The following is a 20,770-nucleotide window of genomic DNA, read 5'->3' as shown; positions in this document are numbered from 1 at the left end:
TGTGGAATGTGTATTTTATAGGTGAACTTTTGACTTGTGACTTGAAGAAGTATGTAAAATGCGAAGATGAGGAACAGGCAAAATTAATCTATGATAACTCCAGATTCACAGGTACATGTCAACAACAAAATTAGAAAGAATAGATCTCAGTCTGATTGATGAATTTAACTTATTGTGGTACCCCATGATAAAGACTGGACTTAGACAAGACACAACACCAGGTGAACCTGCATTGTTTTGTCCCTGAGCTGATGGATCTAATTATTTACAAGATGGCCCGGCCGGCATGGCTCAGTGGTTGAGTGTTGACCTATGAACCAGGAGGTTACGGTTCAATTCCCAATCAGGGCATATGCCTGGGTTGCAGGGTTGATCCTCAGTGTGGGGCATGTAGGATCAATAATTCTCTCTCATCACTGATGTTTCTATCTCTCCTTCTTCCTTCTTTTCTGAAACCAATAAAAATATTTTTAACAAAATAAAGATTTACAAGATGAATGTTTTAGCGGTAGTAGGCATGTGCTATTGATGAATGTTCTTCTGCTTAAAAACAGATGCATTAGTATACAGTTTTTTAAAATGATTAAATGGCCCAACAGCTGCTTTTAAGCTATGATCTAGGTATACAAAAGGAATCAGATATTAGATATTACTACTCAATAGAAATAATTTCAGCTTTTCTCTCCCTGGTAGTTTCACATCCAAACATGTGAAACAGGTGAGAATATAGATTGTTTTTGAAGACTTACAAAGAAAGATCTACTACTCAACAGAGAGAGCAAAGAGTAGCTGTTATTTAACAGTGAGTGTTCCAACAAGTACTCATATTTTACTACAATGCTATTTTGTCATTTTTACCTTTCATCAACATGTAGTAGAACTAATTAGATCAGCATTATTTTCTTTCTTTTTTATCTTTATTGTTGAGAGCATTACAGATGTCCTCCTTGCTCCCCACCACCCAGTTCCTACCCTACCCTAGGCCTTCACCACCCTATTGTCTGTATTCATTGAAAACAACAACAACAACAACTATGGGAACCTAAGACAGCCACTAGACGCTGAAAGATTATTTTCTTCCTATCTGAATTTAAAAAATTTAAGTCTGGGTCAAATAATAAACCTTTTATCCTCAAAATATTTTGGTGGAAATGTATGGCATTAGTCAAGCTCTTATAGCCTGCTAGTTCATGTTCTTCTTCTCCTTGTCTTCTTTATTTCAATTTTGCTTTACTATTTGGAAAATAAACTGCATGAATGAGTATTTTTAAGTTATGTCAAATCTCTTATGGGAGTCATAAGGGCATGAATGATTAACTCAATGAATAAATTAAACATAAGGCATTGGGTTAAAATTTTATGAAATGTGCCTCATGTTAGAACATTGAGCTTCATGATAAATATAGTAAAGACCCGTTGGGGGAGGGGTTGTAATGGTGGTATTTACAGACTTATTTAACTGGCAAGTCCAGATTGCAGGTGGCTTCAGGCACAATTGAATCCAAGACCTCAACAATAGCAGCAGGGCACTGTCTTTCTGCCTCTCAGCCCTGTTCTCTGTGTATGACTTTCAGTTCTAGGTTGTTTTTTCCATACTATGACAAAGATATCCGTGAGAGTATCTCTAAGCCTACATCCTACCAGTTCAGGAATCAAGAGTACAAAAAGAGGGGTCCTTCTCCCAACTGTTCCCCCAAAAATTCTGGGTTTAAATTCTCATTGGTCTATAATGGATTGCATTGCTGTTATACAGAAATCATTGGCCAGACCTATGTCACATGGTAATCCTTAGGGCATGGTTGGGGGAGGTTAAGTACCACTTGACTTAACTAAACATTTTACTGGGGAAGAGATGATTTGTCAAATAAAAAAGAAATGGTGCTGTCCTCATGAAGGGAGCATGGATTTCTGTCAAGAAAATAGTAGCAGATGTCCATTATAATACATACTCATATATTTTCCTTAATCTTTGAGAAAATTGTCCATTTTACTGTATGTTTCCTGCTTTATAGACCTACATTCAATTATCAGAAATATTCAGTCTTACAAAGAAGTGAAAGGAAGGAGTGCCTTCAATGGAGTTTCCCTTAATCTGCTCCAGTTTGTGCAACTCCTAGAGACATTTGTTGGTGAAGATGCCCCCTTGAGTACCAGTGAGACCCTCACCTCCTTTTTCAAGTGGGGCTATGCTGAAACAAAAGAAGAGAAAATGAGGGACTTGGAAGAGGTAATATTGTTTATCAATGAAACAAGTGAGGTCACTATTATTAAATTTGTCAACCTCAGTAGTTCCTAGTGTGGCTCTTCTTTAAAAATTTACAACTAAATGTGTCACTATTTCAACAATCATGGCCATTAAATATTTTATTTTATTGTCAAATAAAATGAGTTCACACTCCAGAGAACTCATTCCCTTAATAATATCATGATTGATGATGGCAGTAGATGGTTTATTAGACAGCTTTGTGTGTTTTTTCACTGAAGCTTGAATAGCAGACTTAATGGAGCAAATATGTGTATGAACAAAGATATAACAAAGATATCGCATGCATGTATATCTGTGTGAGTGCATTTACAAGTGCACATACCTAGGGTTCAATTACAGTTTGAATATATATTTTTATTCATGTGCACTGCATCAGGTAGTACATATTTTGTAAGAACTTACTACTTATTTAGGTGTAGGTAAATGCACACACATTAGCTGATATAAACAATTTATGTACTCGTATATGAAATATGTAAATTAGATTCACCAGGCATACACAGTAATCTCAGCAGCCTTATGAATCTTCTCAACTTAATTCTAGAGGTGATATCCCTTTTGCCTCAACTGCAGTTCTCCCATTTAACCAAAAGGTATATATTCACTTTGTTTCAGAAGTTAAATATATCTAGATATTAAATTACTCTCAAATTGATATAATTAATCTAATAAAAAGTATATGCGGAGGCAGATGTTTGTTGAACTCTTCCTGCATTGTGACTGTGGGAAGGTAGGGTAAGACCCTTAAAGCCATGTTTCTTAAACTATTTGTTGTAAAGGACCAGTTTTAGTTTGTTGTTAATGGTGATGTTTTTAATTTCCAATCTGCTGTGGAATGGTACTCAATGAAAATGGATTACTAAGGGGGAAAAGGACATACAAAATACAACTCATATTTTGATTGTCAGATACAACTCTGACTTAGCATCTGTTACTTTCTCAAATTTGCTAGATGCTATTTTCAGTTTATGTATACTTCTCACCACAGACTTGTACCAGCTTACAGACCACACCTTGCATGGCACAGCATTCCACAGCATATAACTTATCTCTAAATCTCTAATGCCAAGTTAGGCCAATGTTAAATACAAAAAGTATTTTTGAACACAGTCATTTTTTATTGTTTGAACACTGCCATTTATCCCCCTTCACTACAAAACAAATGCCACCAAGAAGCCAGGCAGAGTACTCCATGTGTTTATCATATTCCTGAACAAGCAGTGAGGGAGTGGAAAGGAATGAATTAAAGATTCTTAAGGAGTGTAGTCGTCTTCTTTCTATATTAATGTGTTTTAATCCAATGCAGAAACAGAGAAGTGGTAGTGAGAGGATTAAAATTAAATGATTCATTTTCCTATTAATATCATGCTTAGTCCCAAAGTAAAGCTGTTTTTATAAAAAAGTGCTGCACTTTTTTGGGAATAAAAATAGGATGCCAGCTAGTAGAAGAAACAGCAAGTCTTCTGTGCTTTGTCATCTGGTTTGTATCCTAGGCTATACAAAACACTTCCCAAATTCGACGGGGACTTCTCCTAGAAGCCCTCTTTCAGTTGTGGGACAGTGATGGCTCAGGCTTCCTAGATCTGAATGAAGTTGATGAACTCTTGTATACATACAAGGAGGGAATGGAAAAAGAAGCTATGAAGACAGGTAAAAGTATAATAATTTTCTTATTTAGACTAACAACTTGGTTTCAAGTTTCCCAGTAATCTGACATATATACAGTTAAACACTGATTGTTCTAAAACCATGAGATATCACTGTCACACTTGCTAGTATGGCGACAAATTGCTCAGGTTTATTAAGATATAACTGACTTATAACACTGTATAAATTTAAGATGTACAATATGTTGATTTGATATACTTATATATTGTGAAATTATTCCCATAGTAGTATTAGTTAACACCTCCATCGCCTCCCATAATTACTACCTTTTTCATTGTGAGAACATTTAAGATCTTAGCAACTTTCAAGTGTATAATACAGTATTGTTAACTATAGTCACTATGCTGCACATTAGATCCCCAGAATTTATTCATCTTATAATGAAACTAGAGGCCTGGTGCACAAAATTCGTGCACAGGTAGGGTCTTTAGGCCTGGCCGGCAATCGAGACCAATCAGGGCCTTCCTTCCCTCAGCTGACGGCTGCTGGCAAGGGCCTTCCTTGGTTTCTTGACACCCCCTGGTGGTCAGCACACATCATAGCGAGTGGTCAAACTCCCGGTAGGTCGAACACCCAAGGAGACAATTTGCATATTAGCTTTTTATTATATAGGATTTTGTACCCTTTGACCAACATCTCTCCATTTTCCCTACCCCTAGCTCCTGGCAACCACCATTATACACTCTGTTTTCATGAGTTTGCCTTTTTAAAATTCCACATATAAGTGAGACTGTACAGTATTTGTCTTTCTCTGTCTGATTTATTTCACTTAATATAACGCCTTCACAATCCAGCCATGTTGTTGTAAATAGTAACATGGCATCTTCTTTATCCATTCATCTGTTGATGGATACTTGGGCTGTTTCCATGTCTTGACTATTGTGAATAATTATGTAGTTAACATGGAAGCACAGATATTTCTTTGAAATAGTGATTTTGGATATATACCCAGAAGTGGAATTACTGGATCATATGGGTACTTCTATTTTTATTTTTTTAGAAACCTCAATCTGTTTTCCATAGTGACTATACCAATTTACATTACTATCAACAGTGCAAAAGGGTTCCCTTTCCTCCACAACTTCACCAAAACTTATCTTTTATATGATGGCTGTTTGAACAGATCTGAGGTGATATCTCATTGTGGTTTTGATTTGCATTTCCCTGATTAGTGATATGGAATATCTTTTAATCACCATTTGGTCATTTTCAAGTCTTTGGAAAAATGTCTATTTCGTTCTCCGGCCCATTTTTAATCAGATTTTTTTTTTTTTTGCTATTGAGTTGTATACATTCCTTATATTTTTTTGGATATCAAACCCCTTATTAGATATACTAGAGGCCCGATGCACGAAGATTCGTGCAAGAATGGGCCTTACTTCCCCTAGCTGCCAGCACCACCTTTGCTCTGGCTGGCCAGAGCCGCCTTTCCACCTTCGCTCCAGCCCGGAACTGCCTTTCTGCCTTTGTTCTGGCCCGGAGCCGCCTTTCCACCTTTCCACGCTGCCCAGAGGCCTGGAGTGGCTGGGGCAGTGCGGAACGCCTGCGTTGTTGTCCTGCTCTGCCCCCAGCCACTCAGCACCTGCGTATGCAAATTAACCCACCATCTTTGTTGGGTTAATTTGCATACTCACGCCTGATTGGCTGGTGGGTGTTGCGAATGTATGGTCAATTTGCATCTTTCTCTTTTATTAGTGTAGATGATTTGAAAATATTTTCTCCTATTCTGTAGGTTGTCTTTTTGTTTTATTGATTGTTTCTTTTGCTGTACAGAACCTTTTTAGTTTGATATTGTGTCACTTATTTTTGCTTTTGTTGCTTGCATAGTATGGCATTTAAAAATTGAAATAATTAAATTTTAATGGAAAATAACAATTGTTGGCAAGGATGCGGAGAGATTGGAACCCTTGTGCCTGGCTGGTGAGAAAGTAGAAAGTGTCAGAGCAATCAGGAGTGGAATATGTTGTAGAGTGTTTTGCCCAAGACCTTAGCTCTAATGGTTAGATTCCTTCTGTGTACTTGAGTACGCTCAGTCTTGGGGTTAAAAGAAAAAAATCCAAACCATTCCACAGTTCTGCTTATTTTCTCTTTTTGTTGTATCTCTTTGCCTTGACCAGGTCTGATTCACTTCACAAATCTGGCTGGCTTGCAAGTTTCTCCTGAATTTACTAACTCAACTTATTCTTCTAAATGACTTTCCTCTTCTATATTATACTTTTCTCTTCTGATCAATTCTTCCCAATCAAGAGTTGCTAAAATTCTTATTCTAGTATAATTCCCTCCTTCATTTGATTAGATCCCAGCAGAAACGGTTATACTCTTCCCTGGGTTTAAGGATTTGTCTAGTGACTTTGGCATACCAGATTTCTAACTCTTGAAGTATATAGTGCACAGCAGAAGAAATGATTAGGATTAACATTCTTCTGTCCTAAGTTTATCCATTGTCATGTGTTTTTAATTTTGCAAACTTTACATCACACTACACTACTTTCTTAAACTGCAACCAAAAAGGATTTACTTAATGAAGTTTTGAAAGGCATAATGAGGTGATTTTATAATATGGACAAATTTCCTAACACAGAACCATGTTCTACAGAGGAAAGAACATTGCACAATGGTCAGGAGTGCTAGGTTCTGATACTGGATCTTTCACTAAATGGTCATGTGAGCAAAGGCAAATTACTGAATCTCTGTAGATCCAGGTGTCCTCATTTGTAAAATGAAGGAGTTAGACACTATGAATTCTGGAATTTAAGGAACCCCAGGATAATGTTATAAGGATGTTCCAATACATATGATTGAAGTACAGCAGTAGGGATAGGTAGAAAGCAAAAATGTAATGGGTTAAGCCAAGCAAATAAAAATGAAGTGCTGAGGAGACAGAATCTGCTGCCAGAAGGAAATGTCTGCAAGCAGGAAGAACAAATTACTCTCTCCAAGGGTAGACTCATACAAAACGACTCTCTCTGAGCACATCTTGGTAGCCACCAGGCCTGTGGAGATAAATGCTGAGCTGATGGTCATATGGAAGCTGAAAGGCAGATTTTGTTTCTTAAAAAAGGAAAAATTTTAAAATTCAAACATTAGCTAATAACAGATTTGAAAACCTTTAGACAGCTCTTTTTTTATTTGTTTGTTTTTTCTCTGCCCTTCTTATACAATTCTGTGTCCAAGATTAAAAATTGGGGTTTAAATAGGATAATGTCACAGAATTAGAAATTCCTAGAAATGTTTCTGCTGGTGTCCTCAAAATGGAAGTTTTCTATATGGAAAGGGCAACTTGAAACTTTTACACTGTAATTTTCCCTTTTTATTCCCATCTAATATAGCCTAATCTTTTGAGCAGAAATATCATATATAAAAATCTGTAGAACATGTGACCTGTCTACACTGTAGAATTTAAGAGAAAAAATTATCTTCCTCCATTACTTCCCATGAAATAGCTATTAACATGTGTTGGATATGTCCTTTAGTTTTCTATTAAATGATAAAATTTGCTTTAATATATACATTGCTATTTAAGTAGGGCATTTAACTCTCTTAAAATTATAACATTTTGGTGAGTCACTCTGTCACCAAATTCTCACATTTATTTAGAAAGTCTCATTGAAATACTCAATGTTCCTTAAAGAAACTGAAATCTGGACAAGTGGTTAGTGTAAAACTATTACTGTTTCTTCACCCTGGAACAAGGAATCTTTAAGAAACTCCGCAGTCTTTCCTTGCTTTCTATGCCTTGCCATTTATTCAGAATGCAGGCAGATTTGTTTGTAATTTTTACTTCTTTTAGGTGTGTCTAGTATTTCCTCATGATTACAGTTAGGTTCTTCATTTTTGGCAGGAATGTCATATAAGTGATGCTGCGTTCTTCTCATTGAATGCTATCAGAAATCTCATGAGAAGATGGTATTAGTCAGGCTCCTCCATTTTAAAGTTACTCTTCTTTTCCTTTGTAATTAATAATTATTTTGCAACTATATAAACATTCCATTTCTTGTCAAATTTTTTGTTTATTCATTCATAACAGTATATATTCAGTTTTTCCTATTTTATACAGTAAATTATAATCCAACACTATCATTATAACGCTCATATATTTTTATATTTAACCCATGGGAGTCCTTTCAAACTGTCTATGCCCTCCTCTCCCCTCTAATATTTTATTATGAAAATTTTAAAACATACAGCAAAGCTGGAAGAATTTTGTGAGTATCTATATATCTACTACCTGGATTTCTATCATTAACATTTTACTAAACTTTTTTATTATCTATCTATTCATCTCTCCATCTTTCTGTCCTTCCATCTACTTCTTATTTTTGATGCATTACATGTAAATTACAGACATCCATATACTCCTTCCTAAATACTTCAGCATGCATATCATTACTTAGAGTTCAATATATGCTAACAGTCTTTTTTTTCTTAACAAAGTGGTTTAGCAAAAATGGACGTTAGTGGTTCATGTGATGGAAAAGTCCAGGGCTAGTTCAGGACACACCAGATTTGGGAGTTCAAATAATGACTTCAGGACAGGTATCTGCTTCTTTCTCTCTTTCTCTCTTTCAGTCTGGTCCTGTTCTCTTCTATGTGTTGACTCCACTTTCACACACTCTTTCCCCTCATGGTGATCAGGTTCAATCTCACATCCCAACCGGTTTATTCAAATTAAGTGAGAATAAGAAGGAAAATGTCCTCTTCCTAATAATTCAAGTAGAGAGTCTGGCATTAGTCTGGACTAACCCAACTACTCTGGCGAGGGGAATATGATGTCCTGACTGGCTCAGAGCTGAGACGCATGCTCCACCTCTAGGACCTCTGCCAAGTGGAACCTCACTCAAACATATGACCTGAGGTTGGAGTGGAGTAGTTTCCCCAAAGCAAAATCCAGGATACAATTGCTAGGGGAAAGATGAGTGGATGCTAAAGAGCAAAAATCATATAATAAGATGACTAAAAGAGGCGGTATTTGTTAACTGTCAAACAATTAATATAGTATGAATGTTACTATCTTTCAGGTGGAAGCCTTCTTGAATTTTAAAGAGGAAAGGTGCATACTCTATGACTTATTAATTTATAATAAATATCAAACAAACTTACACATGTGCACCAAGAGACATGTACAAAAATGCTCATAGCACTGTTCATAAGAGCAAAATATTAGAGACAAACTAAATGCCCATTGATAGAATAAATAAATTGATGATGGTATACTTACGAAATGACATATTATATAATAGGGAAAATGAGTACGTCACAGCCACAGGAGCAACATAGAGGTATATGGTAGCATAATGTTGAATTAAAAAGCAAGCCCCAGAAAAGTACATATAGTATGATGTCCTTTTTCTAAAGTATACAAAAAGATAAAATGAAACCACATGTGGTTAGAAGTACACACATACACACACAATAACACTATTGGGAAAAGAAAAGGAAGGAAAAGATAAAGCAAGAGCAAAATTTCAGAATACTAGTGCGGGGATGTGGATAGGCAGGGAGTGAACAATGGCAAGGGCATAAAAGAAGATGTAAGTTATTAGTAATGTTTCGGTTTGGTAGTAGATCGTGATTGTATGCTAAAAAAATAAAAGATAGATGTGGGTGCAGAAGTGTGCAAGGCATAGTCAGGGATCATGAATAGAATGGGGATACTGAAATAAATAATTCCTATATGGTATTATGGGCAAATATTCTTGGAAAATGGACTGGATCCAAATATACTTTGAACCAAGAAATTGCATAATTCAAGTTGTGTTTTAATTTAATTTCATAAATATGTATTGAGCCTTACCATTGATAATCCACTTATAAAGTGATTAATACTGGTTTAGTATTATGGAAGCAGGAATGGTGAGGACGACACATTGTCCATGACTAACAGGAGAGAGTTAAGTAGTCTATTGGAAATGGATGGGAAAAGGTAGGGTGGAATGAAAACTGACCCTGGAATTTTGCCTGACTAAGTGGTAGAATTAAATAAACAAAACAAAAACAGGAAAGATGACATAGGACTCATCTTGAGTTTATCACAGGAATTCACTGTAACATGTTTTGTTGGGCTTAGATGCCTTTAATACACCTGATTCTCCATTGGGGGAAGGGGCGACAGTTGTCAAGAGACTTCAGTTTGTTGTAAGAGGAGAATGAAAATTTCTTCCACGGGTAAATGAGCTTTTGATTAGTCCTTGGGTTTTGTGTTTATGTCTTTTAGCTAAATTACACATCCAATTTCCAAAGCCACACCCTGGTCAAGAAGTGAGGCTGTCTTCAAAACAGTTTCAGAAATACATAGAATTGGTTGTATCTGAACTCAGGGGCAATGAAGACCAGGTTCTGGAAAGCCTGGTGGAGTTTCTGATGACCAGCTTAGAAAGAAGCCATTTTGAGGGTCTGAGGAACAGTGCCAGACGGAAGTGGCTGCACCAAATTCAACATGCTGCAGAAACAAGTGGGGTATCCCTGGAGCCAGTGTACACTGAGACCTTTAAGGCCCTCACACAGGTATGTTTTCTAAAATGATACATAAAAAGAAAAACTTCCTCACAGTAGGTGATATTCAATGGTTGTAAAGGAGGAGCACGCTAAATTCTCTTAAAATTTGGTGGGTATTGCTATAGATTTTTTTTTCTCTCTCTCTCTCTTTAATACATTACAATGACCCAAAGCCTAGGGAAGATGCAACTGGAATGACTGCAGGTTGGCAAGGCAGACTCAGAGAGGAAACACATAAAAGACAGAATTATGTCTTGGGATTTCTAATTTCATTTGTGCTGAGACTCAAATAAACCTAGAACAGAAAAGAGACTGATATCAAAAAATACCAATAGGGAGATGTGGAAGGAGGTCAAACTATATCTCCCTTGCATGATGTTTTGAGAGTCAGTTCAAAAAGGAACTATTTAAAACAAAGTTATTATAAAGTGGAATCCAACACCACACAATTTTTCATAACACTGCCTAGAAACAAACTGAGACTATTACAGAATCCTGTCACTTAAAACACATGACCATCATGGGCCACTGTCCACAGCTTTGCCACCCCCTCAAAACCTCCAGCTTGCTGCTCCTCCCAGATAGAAGTAATAACATGGTTATCTTCTGCATATATCACAGATTCCTTTGATCCAGGGAACCTGTGCCATTCGGCTCAGCTAAATAGCAACACTCGACTATTGGAATCATGTCCTGAATGGCTGAAGTTTCTAATGTAGTTTGAAATGGTGTGACTAGGAACAGGAGACCAATCAAGAAAAAGAGCTATTATTCCAACTTGCTTCAGAGATCTACAGTATCCCAAGAGAAACCTCACTATATTTTTGTTACTCTATAGATTTTTATGTAGAAAAGGAGACATAAAGGCAGAAAAAAGGCATGAAAAGTAAACCTAAATATATAGAAAGATGAGACAAATACCAAGGAATGTGTCTCTCATGTCCCCCAACTTATGGATGTGTTCAGTATATGTATTAACACATAATATTCTTGGTAACATAATAATATTTTAGGTATAGAGAATTTTCAGTTATTTCAATAGAAATAGTAACTGCATAAAGTCTGCAAAATGAGGCCCCAAAAACTCCTTTCCTAAAATGACATAAATCAAATGTCATAGCCAATCTATGTTAAGAATTCCTTCGGAGCGTTTTTTCCACGTTCACATAAATAGATTAAGGTTAAGAAATGAGTAAAATGAAGCCATTTTCTTGCCCCAGCTCTCTAAAATAAATACTTTTAATGGAATACCAAACAATCTGACTATAGTTCAAAGGGATATAAGTTTTTAAAAATATGTGTATTGGTTTGAGAGAGAGAGGAAGGGAGAGAGAAAAAAACACACATAGGTTTTGTTGTTCCGCTTATTTATTCACTGGCTGATTCTTGCATGTGCACTGACCAGGGGTTGAACCCACAATCTTGGCATATCAGGACAACACTCTAACCCAAGCATGTCAAACTCGCAGCCAGAGGGCCAGCTGCAGGCATGTGGCCCGCCGGCCACAAGTTTGACATGCTTGCCTGAGCTACCTACCAGGGCCAAAGGGATGCAAGTAGTATTTTTATTTTATTTTATTTTTTATTGACTTCAGAGAGGAAGGGAGAGGGAGAAAGGGATGAGAGAGAATCATTGATCCGCTGCCTCCTGCGTACCCCACACTGAGGACTGAGCCTGCAACCCGGGCATGTGCCCTGACTGGGAATCGAACCGTGATCACCTGGTTCATAAGTCAACGCTCAACCACTGAGCCACGCCAGCTGGGTGGGATCCAAGTTTTAAACCTCTAAATTTGAGTAGACTTTGAGATTTATTTATTTACTTACTTATTTTTAGTAAACCAGTCTAATTGGCATAAAGTAAATCCATTACACTCACTAAAATTCAGGTTTGGGGGACAGCTGTGGAGTCAGTGTATACTTTTCTTCACTGCCCATGAATAGTAATATCTTAATGATTTATTCATGAAAATGAAATTATTGGGGTCAAAGGCACAAACTGGCTAATGAAGGAAAATGTGATTAAGAGAATGGCTATTGGCAAATACATCATCAGCAACATTTTGCCATAGGATGCTCAAGTCCATGGAAATAAGAAGATCAGTGCTCACATTTCCCTCTTAGAAGAAAACCGACTACTGCCTCATAGAGGGGCTGTTCTATTAAGGAATGTAGCTTGTACTTTAGATGATGCTCCATTTGTACTGAACAAAGTGCTCTACAGGGACATGAAGGGAATCAGGTAAGAATTTCTTGAAAAAGTTGATTTTACCCTCCTTTTTAAAACAATATGTTTTGGTTGATTTTTAGAGAGAGGAAGGGAGATGAATAGAGAGAGAGAAACATTGACGAGAGAGGAACATCGTCATCCATCAGCTGGCTCCTGCATGCCCCCTACTGGGAATTGAGCCCACAACCTTGGCATGTGCCCTGACCAGAAATCGAACCAGGGACCTCTTGTTTCCTGGGTCGATGCTCAACTGCTGAGCCACACCAGCCCGGCGATTTCACCCTTCTTTAAAAAAATAATAATTCCCTCTCTGAAGTAAATTAGCATTGAAATCCTAGCTAGCTGCCCAAGAGAGAAATGCCTCAGGTCACCAATGCTTCTAGAGTGGAGATGATTGGTTTCCAGTCTCAGGTGATTTCACTTGATCATTTCTGGAGTTTACTTAGGCATTGATTGGCCATGTAGGAGTTCTGCTTTACAATATCAGCTCAATTATTTCTGCCTGCTCTTTAAAGTATGTCTCCTGCATCCTGATTATATATGTTTTCTCTGTTATGATCTAAGCTTGTTTTTTTAAATCTTTCTTTCAAGTAAGACTCTCCAAACTGGTAATTTTATGAGTCCACTTCTCTGACATGTAATGCCAATGGTTATGAATGGAGAGTTGGTCTAGTTTCTACATGGTTTAACCTAAAGCTCCTCGTGTGCCTTTCTCTCATCCTCCTATTTCTATTCCTTAGCTTTACAGTAATAGATAAAGGGAAGCCAGTACATGTCCCTCAAGTTCAGCACCATGGGAACATTTTCTTCTGGAACGATTCCCGCAAGGAGAATGAGAAAAATGGATCATTCTTGGCTCTGCCTCTTCAGAATGCATATATGAGGATCTTTGGGGTCCTGGCTGTTGACACACTAAGAGATCCCCAGAAAATAAACATCTTCTTGCCTCATGAGATCAGATTCTATCAGGTAAGTCAGAGAAGGATTCTTCCATAGCAATGGTAGGATGGCTTCTCCCTTTATACTTTTTACAAAGCAAAACCTGAAACTAGATGAGGGTAGAGCTATATAAGTAGATAGGGTTGTCATATGGTTCCAGTCCCCTGTGTATATGTGTCAGTATTTTGAGAGGTTCTGCATTACACATGGAAGAATTGTCAGCTTCAGTTGCACGACTATGCTTCAGAATCTCTGGGAAGATTATTAATGTGTCCCATTGCATTAATCACAGAAACAGAATTTTATACTGTAGAACCAAATTCCAACTATTAGACCATTAAGACCCACATAGTCAGAATGAACTTTTAGAAAGAACATATTTATGTTTTATTAATAGTGAAACCTAGAAATCCTTTGCTCTTTCTACAAATGGTGCTAAATATGATATGTGATCCCATAGCTCTTGATATCAGTATTATAATTTTTGAGGATAAAGAATGAAGAAAAATGCTTAAGTTTTAGGCATTTTTAAAACTATACAATAACTGGATCATTTCTACAAACATTTAAATTTATGGATGAAAATTGCAATGGAGGAAGATTGAAAGCCTTTATGGAGGCAATAGACATACTATAAAACCTTTATAGCGGCAATCGGGAACTTGCTCTGCCCTTATCATTTGTTTCCCTGTAAGCCCCTGGCTCTTCATATTTATTTACCATTATTTTAAAATTTCTCTTCCCACTTACTGGGTAACTGGAAAGTGGTAGAATCTTTTTTCTCTGGACATCTTTTAAAGAATAAGATTCATTTTCATCTGACATAATGATATGAAGATATTTAGAAGCAAAATGGAGGAGTATGGAGTTATCAGTAGGTGAACTAATACACAGCCTTGTTAGAGAACATGTCAAAATGAATTATAAATAGATTCTCTAGTCCTTGGAGGTAAAGGCGCCTGTATTATTACTTTAGATGCCTTGGGTCCAAATATAAAGTACATATATACATATTTTAAATCTATTTTTATCGATTTCAGAGAGAAGGGGGAGGGAGAGAGAGATAGAAACATCAATGATGAGAGAGAATCATTGATTAATGCCTCCTGCACGCCCCACACTAGGTAGAGATCAAGCCCACAACCCAGGCATGTGACCTCCTGGTTCATAGGTCGACACTCAACCACTGAGCTATGCCAGACAGGCATATATATTTTTTAAATATGTTTTTATTTACTTCAGAAAGATGAAGGGAAAGAGAGAGAGAGATAGAAACATCAATGATGAGAGAGAATCATTGATTAGACTCATCAGTCAGCTGCCTCCTGCACACCTCACACTGGGGATCCAGCCTGAAACCCAAGCATGTGCCCTGACTGGGAATCATCCGTGACCTCGTTTTGTGGATTGACACTCAACCACGGAGCCACACCATCTACATATATTTTTTAAGACTTTGTGGTTCCTAGAGTTTCTTGACAACAAGACCACAGATGAGTACTAAGGACTTCCCATTGCTTCTCTATGGAACAGGATCATTTTGTGCCCATAAGAAGACTGTACATGTTGCAAACTTTGGAACCCAGCACATCCTGTTCTGCTGATCTGATGACAGTAGCCATGTAAAGATACAGACATTAATACTGCATCAGATCAGGGCACTCCTACCCATCTGCCCACGGCGGGCATTCATCTTGGCTTTTAAACATTTTTTTCTCATTTCAAATTTTATTTTGTTCTTCTGACACTATTTTCTGATTGCACATATCACAAATTTCACTGGATGATTATCAGGAAACATATAAGCTATGTGGATCTTATGGAAGATTTCTTTTTACACCTCTGACTTCTTGATGATTCTTTTTTTCATAGTAGAAGCCAGAGCACTGCCTTTTGAGAAGTAATTTGTAGGAAATAGATTATCATTAGTGAAAAAGATAATCCAATGGATACATTACTAATTATTTTGCTATTTTAAAAAGAAAAGGCAATTAAAATATTCTGTCTCTACAGGGTGTTGCCAATGTCTTCAGCACTGCCTATCACTATGTCCACAGCCGGGAGCACATCCTGCACGTTGTGATCACTGGCATCAGCTGGCTCTACAACATCATACCAGACATTAACGCCATCTCTACATACTTCATTGAGCCTAGCCCAGAGCAGGTAGGCAAGTCTGGGCAGTGTTAGACCTTCCCAGGGCAACAGAGTTTCTAGATGTTATTGTCTTGCTGATATTTTAAAACCATATTTAGTTAGCTATTAGGCTAACTGGGGACATAGTTCCCATGACACGCACTCAAACTGTCCACAGTTGAGTGGCAGGAATACATCTCATACTGCCTTAGGCAAAAAGGGGAATTGCTTGACTCACGTGACCGAAATGAAGAAAGGATAGACATCAAGGTGGCTTCCAAGATGACCAGATCCAGGGATTCAATGCCATCAGGGCTCTCTCAGGTTCTTTCTCTCCCCAGTTCTCATGTTGCTTCCCTCTGCACTCTGGCTTTGTACTTCCAGCTAAAGATGGGCTTTTTCCACAAGGCAAAGCCAGCTGCTTAGTAGCTTGAAAAGAATCTTTCCTTTCTGTTCCAATTTGGAAAAACCAAGAAAGAAAACTCATTTTGACCTATCCTGAGATGTGCCTGGGATAGGGAACTTTTCTACAGTGCACTTGTAACATCAGAAAAATAATATAAACACGGCATTTTATCACAGTTATTTTTAAAAATATGCTTTTGGATTTAAATAAGTCTCATATTTTTACATTTTTCTCTTGTGGAACACCTCATTCCTTAATGGTACTGAGTAAGTAAAATGTCACTGTACTTAAAACTAGAAATCATCTAAGCTTTTCTAATTTTTTCCTACTTATCTGTCCCCAAAAGCTTTAATGAGAATATGAAGTCTAATTGTTCTTCTCCATAATGAAATGTCTTCCTCTTTTCAAGGGTTCAGACTATGTTTTACGCAATATGATGGTCACAGGGCCCCTAGGTCTAACAGAAATCCACAAAAATCCCCCTACCATCTTCAGGAAGACACACATCTTCAGGTATGAGAGGCATCTTCATGTCTGTTTTGTTTACTTGCCAGAGCACACAGCCAGGTGTGATAGATCTGAAGACATAGCTTTTGCCTCCTATTAGTATACAGTGACTCTCATTCTGATTGGATTTTAGAGACAACTTCCTGACTGCATGGGTCATATGAACTCCTTTCCCCCTCAAGTCCTTTTTAAAACAAATCTCATTGGTGTTTTATATTAAAATTGCATGTTGTTAAGCATGATAGTCTTTTATTTCTATGATTTTCTTGTAAACAAGGAATTAAATAAAACCCACTATGATTATGACAAGTACATCTACACCACTTATCAAAATTCCTCATCTTAATATTAGCCAGCTTGTGAACAAGTATATTTTATTTAAAGAAGACAGGCTGGGCAAAAGAGGACAGGAATGAAAGAACGTTATCTTCAATAAATACCCAGTTCCGGGTTACTTCAACTGCCTCTCACCTGTGGAATACAGGAACACTATTAAACTGTGGACAGATGCAAAACATCTTTACTGAGAACACTCCTATTGCAAGAGGGGGCTGACTGCTTCTTGGGGAGGGTCAGTGTAGCTGAGTAGCCAATAACCTATCTTAGCCTGAAGGCTAAGTTGATATTTAAGTACCTATTTAATTAAATTTTAGTACCAGAATGTTCATTAAGTTAGAAACTCTTTTTCTATTATTATTTCTATTTCTATTCACATAATTATTCCTTGTGGTGTTCAAGAGTTTTAGGGGAGTCTTTGTAACACCCAGACTCATTTAATGATGCATCAGTTTAACATGATGCATCATTACTATTATAAAGTCACACAGTGGTGGGAGTAGCAAAAGACAGAATCTTACCTGTCATTATAGGATTGGTATTATAAACTGTAAATGTGCTTTTTTTTTTTTTTTTGAGGCAATGCAAAGCACCAACATTTTTACAAATACCTCAAAAGAATGACATCCCAATGTAGATGGGGAAAGAGGAAAGGAGATAAAAAGAGATTTGTCCATACCTCACTATGCCACTGCATTTCTGTGAAAACCTCTGGTCTCTCACTGAAGCAGATGCTGTTGATGCCCAGCCCAGATCCCCCATGTATCTTTTGCCAGCTGCTGCAAGTGCTACTGCTAATGACTCACACTGTAGCTTTCTCAGGAGGAGTGCCCCTGAGAAATGGGAGCTTCTCACCAGGAGGTGCCTACCAGTTATGTAAACACTCTTCCCCACCCACAGAGCAACTCAGAGCCAACCACTGACAAAGACCTCTTCCTTGCATCCAGGTGGGACAGACGTTGACAGTTTGCTTCCCAGAGCTCCCCTTGGGATCAGGCTGAGGTTAGACTTTACCTGAAATCACATTCTTATGTAGCTTCCCCCCCCCCCCCCCCCCCCCCCCCCCCGCTTCCCTCTCCTGCTTTCCTTAGACCCTCACAGGTTTCTCCTGAGAGCATTCCCTTAATAAATCATTTCCCTGTCTCGGGTGCTGCTTCTAGAGAACCTAACACGCATCATTCCTTCAGGCATTCCTCCAATACTTCCTGGACAACATGTAAACAAACAAAAAATGAATACTTTTCAGATAAGTATAAGTCCAGTAAAGACAATAAAGCAGAATAACATGAGGGAGTGTGACTCAGGTGCTACTTTAGATTACACGGGTAGGGAAGGCTTCTCTAAGAGGAGATGAGTGAGTGAGCTGAGGGAGAGCTCTGTGAAATCAAGAGATGAAGTGGTCCAGGCAGATGAAGTAGCAACAAGAGCTGGTGGGCTGAAGTGTAGTAGGCACAAAAGAGAGTGACTCCGTATGTTTGGGTGGAATGTTATGAACAGGCTGATCTTCGATACCCTTATGCTTATTTGGTTTTGATTTCAGGGATTTCCTTTTTAAGTGTATAGACAGTTCAGAAGTTCTTTTGGCCTCTGTCTGTGGAGAAAACCACATCGCAATTCCACTTCGTGAGAGAACAGGAGAGGCTCTGGGGGCTCTCGATTTTAACATTGGCAAGAGGAAGATGTTGTTTTATCGAGAATTTAAAGATCTGCAGAAAATGGTGAAGGTGACCCAAGCTGCCTGCTATGAAATACTGGACGAGTTATCTGGTGAAAAAGAGAAGCATCGTGTCTTAGGTATTGTGAATGCGGTGACAGACTAAATTTATGGGTTTAAGTAGTTTTGGGGAAATCACAGGCAATGCAATGAAGGATGTTTTCTAAAATGAGTTGTTGCAATATACAGATTTTCCTCATGAAAGAAATCCCCTCATGCAGTCTTGGACTGATGAGTATGAGCTATAAATTAGAGTAAAGGGTAAGGAATTGCATTTTCTTAGCTAGAATCACATTTTAGAATTAGAAAGCCTCCTACAGGCAATATAGAACTAGCATTTATTAAATGCCCCATCATATACCAAGCACTTTAAATATGCTATTTCAATTAGTCCTGACCATAACTCTATGAGGTGAATGGTGATGCCTCATCTTATAGGTGAGAAAGGCAAAGTTTAAAGAAACAAAACAACTTGCACCAAATCACAGTTAGCAAGTGGTGGAGACTGGATTTACACTCAAGTTTGGGTGCTCTTTCCACTATATTACATAGCGTTAAGTCATCAGAGCATCTGATTTTACAGATAAAGAAGCTAAAGCCCATCAGAGTAAAGGTCCAGTAGCAAGCTAGGGACAGAGCCAAGACCGGACCTCAATCCTTGTGATTCCACATCCATTAGGCTACTCCTGATACAGTTTGGGCAGAAGGGAGGAAGAAGGAAGCATGGAAACCTTTGACTACCTAGAAGAGAGTGAATGAAAAGAGAAGAGTAACACGTGTATAATTAAGCTAACAGTTTTTTAGCCATTACATAGGGTGGGGAGGAATATGAAGAAAGAAAAAAGAAGAAAATTCATGTCTTGTGAGTGTTCACTATGTATAAGGCCAAGATTAAGCACTTTTACATATATCAACTTTTTTTCCATGCTTCATTTCTTTAATCATATGGTAACAAAGATAAAAGACTTACAAATATCATTTGGATGTGCACTTATTTTTGTTTAAAGTATTACATATGTCTCCTTTTTCCCCCATCAACCCCTCCCAGGCCACTCCCACCCTCCAGGACATACCCCCACCGTCCCAGGGTTGGTGTCCATTGGTTATGCTTATATGCATGCATAGTAGTCCTTCGGTTGATCTCTTATCCCCCCCCACCCCCCGCCCCACCATCCCCTGACTTCCCTCTGAGCTTTGACGGTCTGTTCGATGCTTCTTTGTCTCTGGATCTATTTTTGTTCATCAGTTTATGTGGTTCTTATATCCCACAAATGAGTAAGATCATGTAATATTTATCTTTCTCTGACTGACTTATTTCGCTTAGCATAATGCTCTCCAGGTCCATCCATGCTGCTAAAACCATCTGGACCAGGGCTTTAGTTTGCTGGAAGATTTTTTACTACTGCTTCAATTTCATTGGTAGTTATTTGCCTATACATGTTTTTTGGTTCTTCCTGATTGAGTTTTGGAAACTTGTATTTTTCTAAGAATATGTCTATTTCATCTAGGTTGTCCAGTTTGTTGGAGTAGAGTTGTTCGTAGTATTTTTTTTACAATCTTTTGTATTTCTGTGGGGTTGGTTGTTACTTCACCTCTTTCATTTCTGATTTTGTTTATTTGGGTCCTCTCTGTTTCTTGGTGAGCCTGGCTAGAGGTTCATCAATCTTGTTTATCCTTTCAAAGGACCAGCTCTTGGTTGTATATTGATCTTTTATATTGTTGGTTTTTTTTGGGGGGGGTGGTCTCTATGTCGTTGATTTCCGCTCTGATCTTTGTTATTTCCTTCTTCCTGCTTACTCTGGGCTTTTCTTGTTGCTCTCTTTCAAATTCTTTAAGTTGTAGGGTTAGATAATTTATTACCATTTTTTCTTGTTTTTTTTTGAGGTAGGCCTGTAGAGCTATGAACTTTCCTCTCAGGTCTGCTTTCACTTTGTACCATAGATTTTGGATTGTTGTCTTTTCATTGTCATTTGTTACCAGGATGCTTTTTATTTCTTCTTTTATCTCTTTTATAATGATAACCCAATCACTGTTTAATAGCATGCTACTTAGCCTCCAAATTTTTTTTTTTTT

The 20,770-nt window shown here is 37.8% G+C and overlaps 1 protein-coding gene across 1 annotated transcript in view; it reads left to right on the top strand.

Annotated features, from left to right (window-relative positions):
• The window catches only part of EFCAB5 (EF-hand calcium binding domain 5), a 94,717-nt gene that overhangs the window by 59,574 nt on the left and 14,373 nt on the right, over positions 1-20,770 (top strand). The window contains 9 exon segments of the mRNA XM_070394829.1: positions 22-111; positions 2,013-2,227; positions 3,760-3,916; positions 10,149-10,438; positions 12,502-12,671; positions 13,400-13,628; positions 15,612-15,764; positions 16,550-16,653; positions 18,524-18,777. Coding sequence (XP_070250930.1) covers positions 22-111; positions 2,013-2,227; positions 3,760-3,916; positions 10,149-10,438; positions 12,502-12,671; positions 13,400-13,628; positions 15,612-15,764; positions 16,550-16,653; positions 18,524-18,777 — 1,662 coding nt within the window.

The sequence above is a fragment of the Myotis yumanensis genome, unplaced genomic scaffold, assembly GCF_028538775.1.
Source record: "Myotis yumanensis isolate MYYU_CA2020_CCGP unplaced genomic scaffold, mMyoYum1.0.hap1 SCAF_16, whole genome shotgun sequence".
In the NCBI taxonomy this organism is placed as follows: Eukaryota; Metazoa; Chordata; class Mammalia; order Chiroptera; family Vespertilionidae; genus Myotis; species Myotis yumanensis.
Note: the sequence above shows the minus strand (reverse complement) of the source record. Positions and strands in the feature narration are given on the sequence as shown.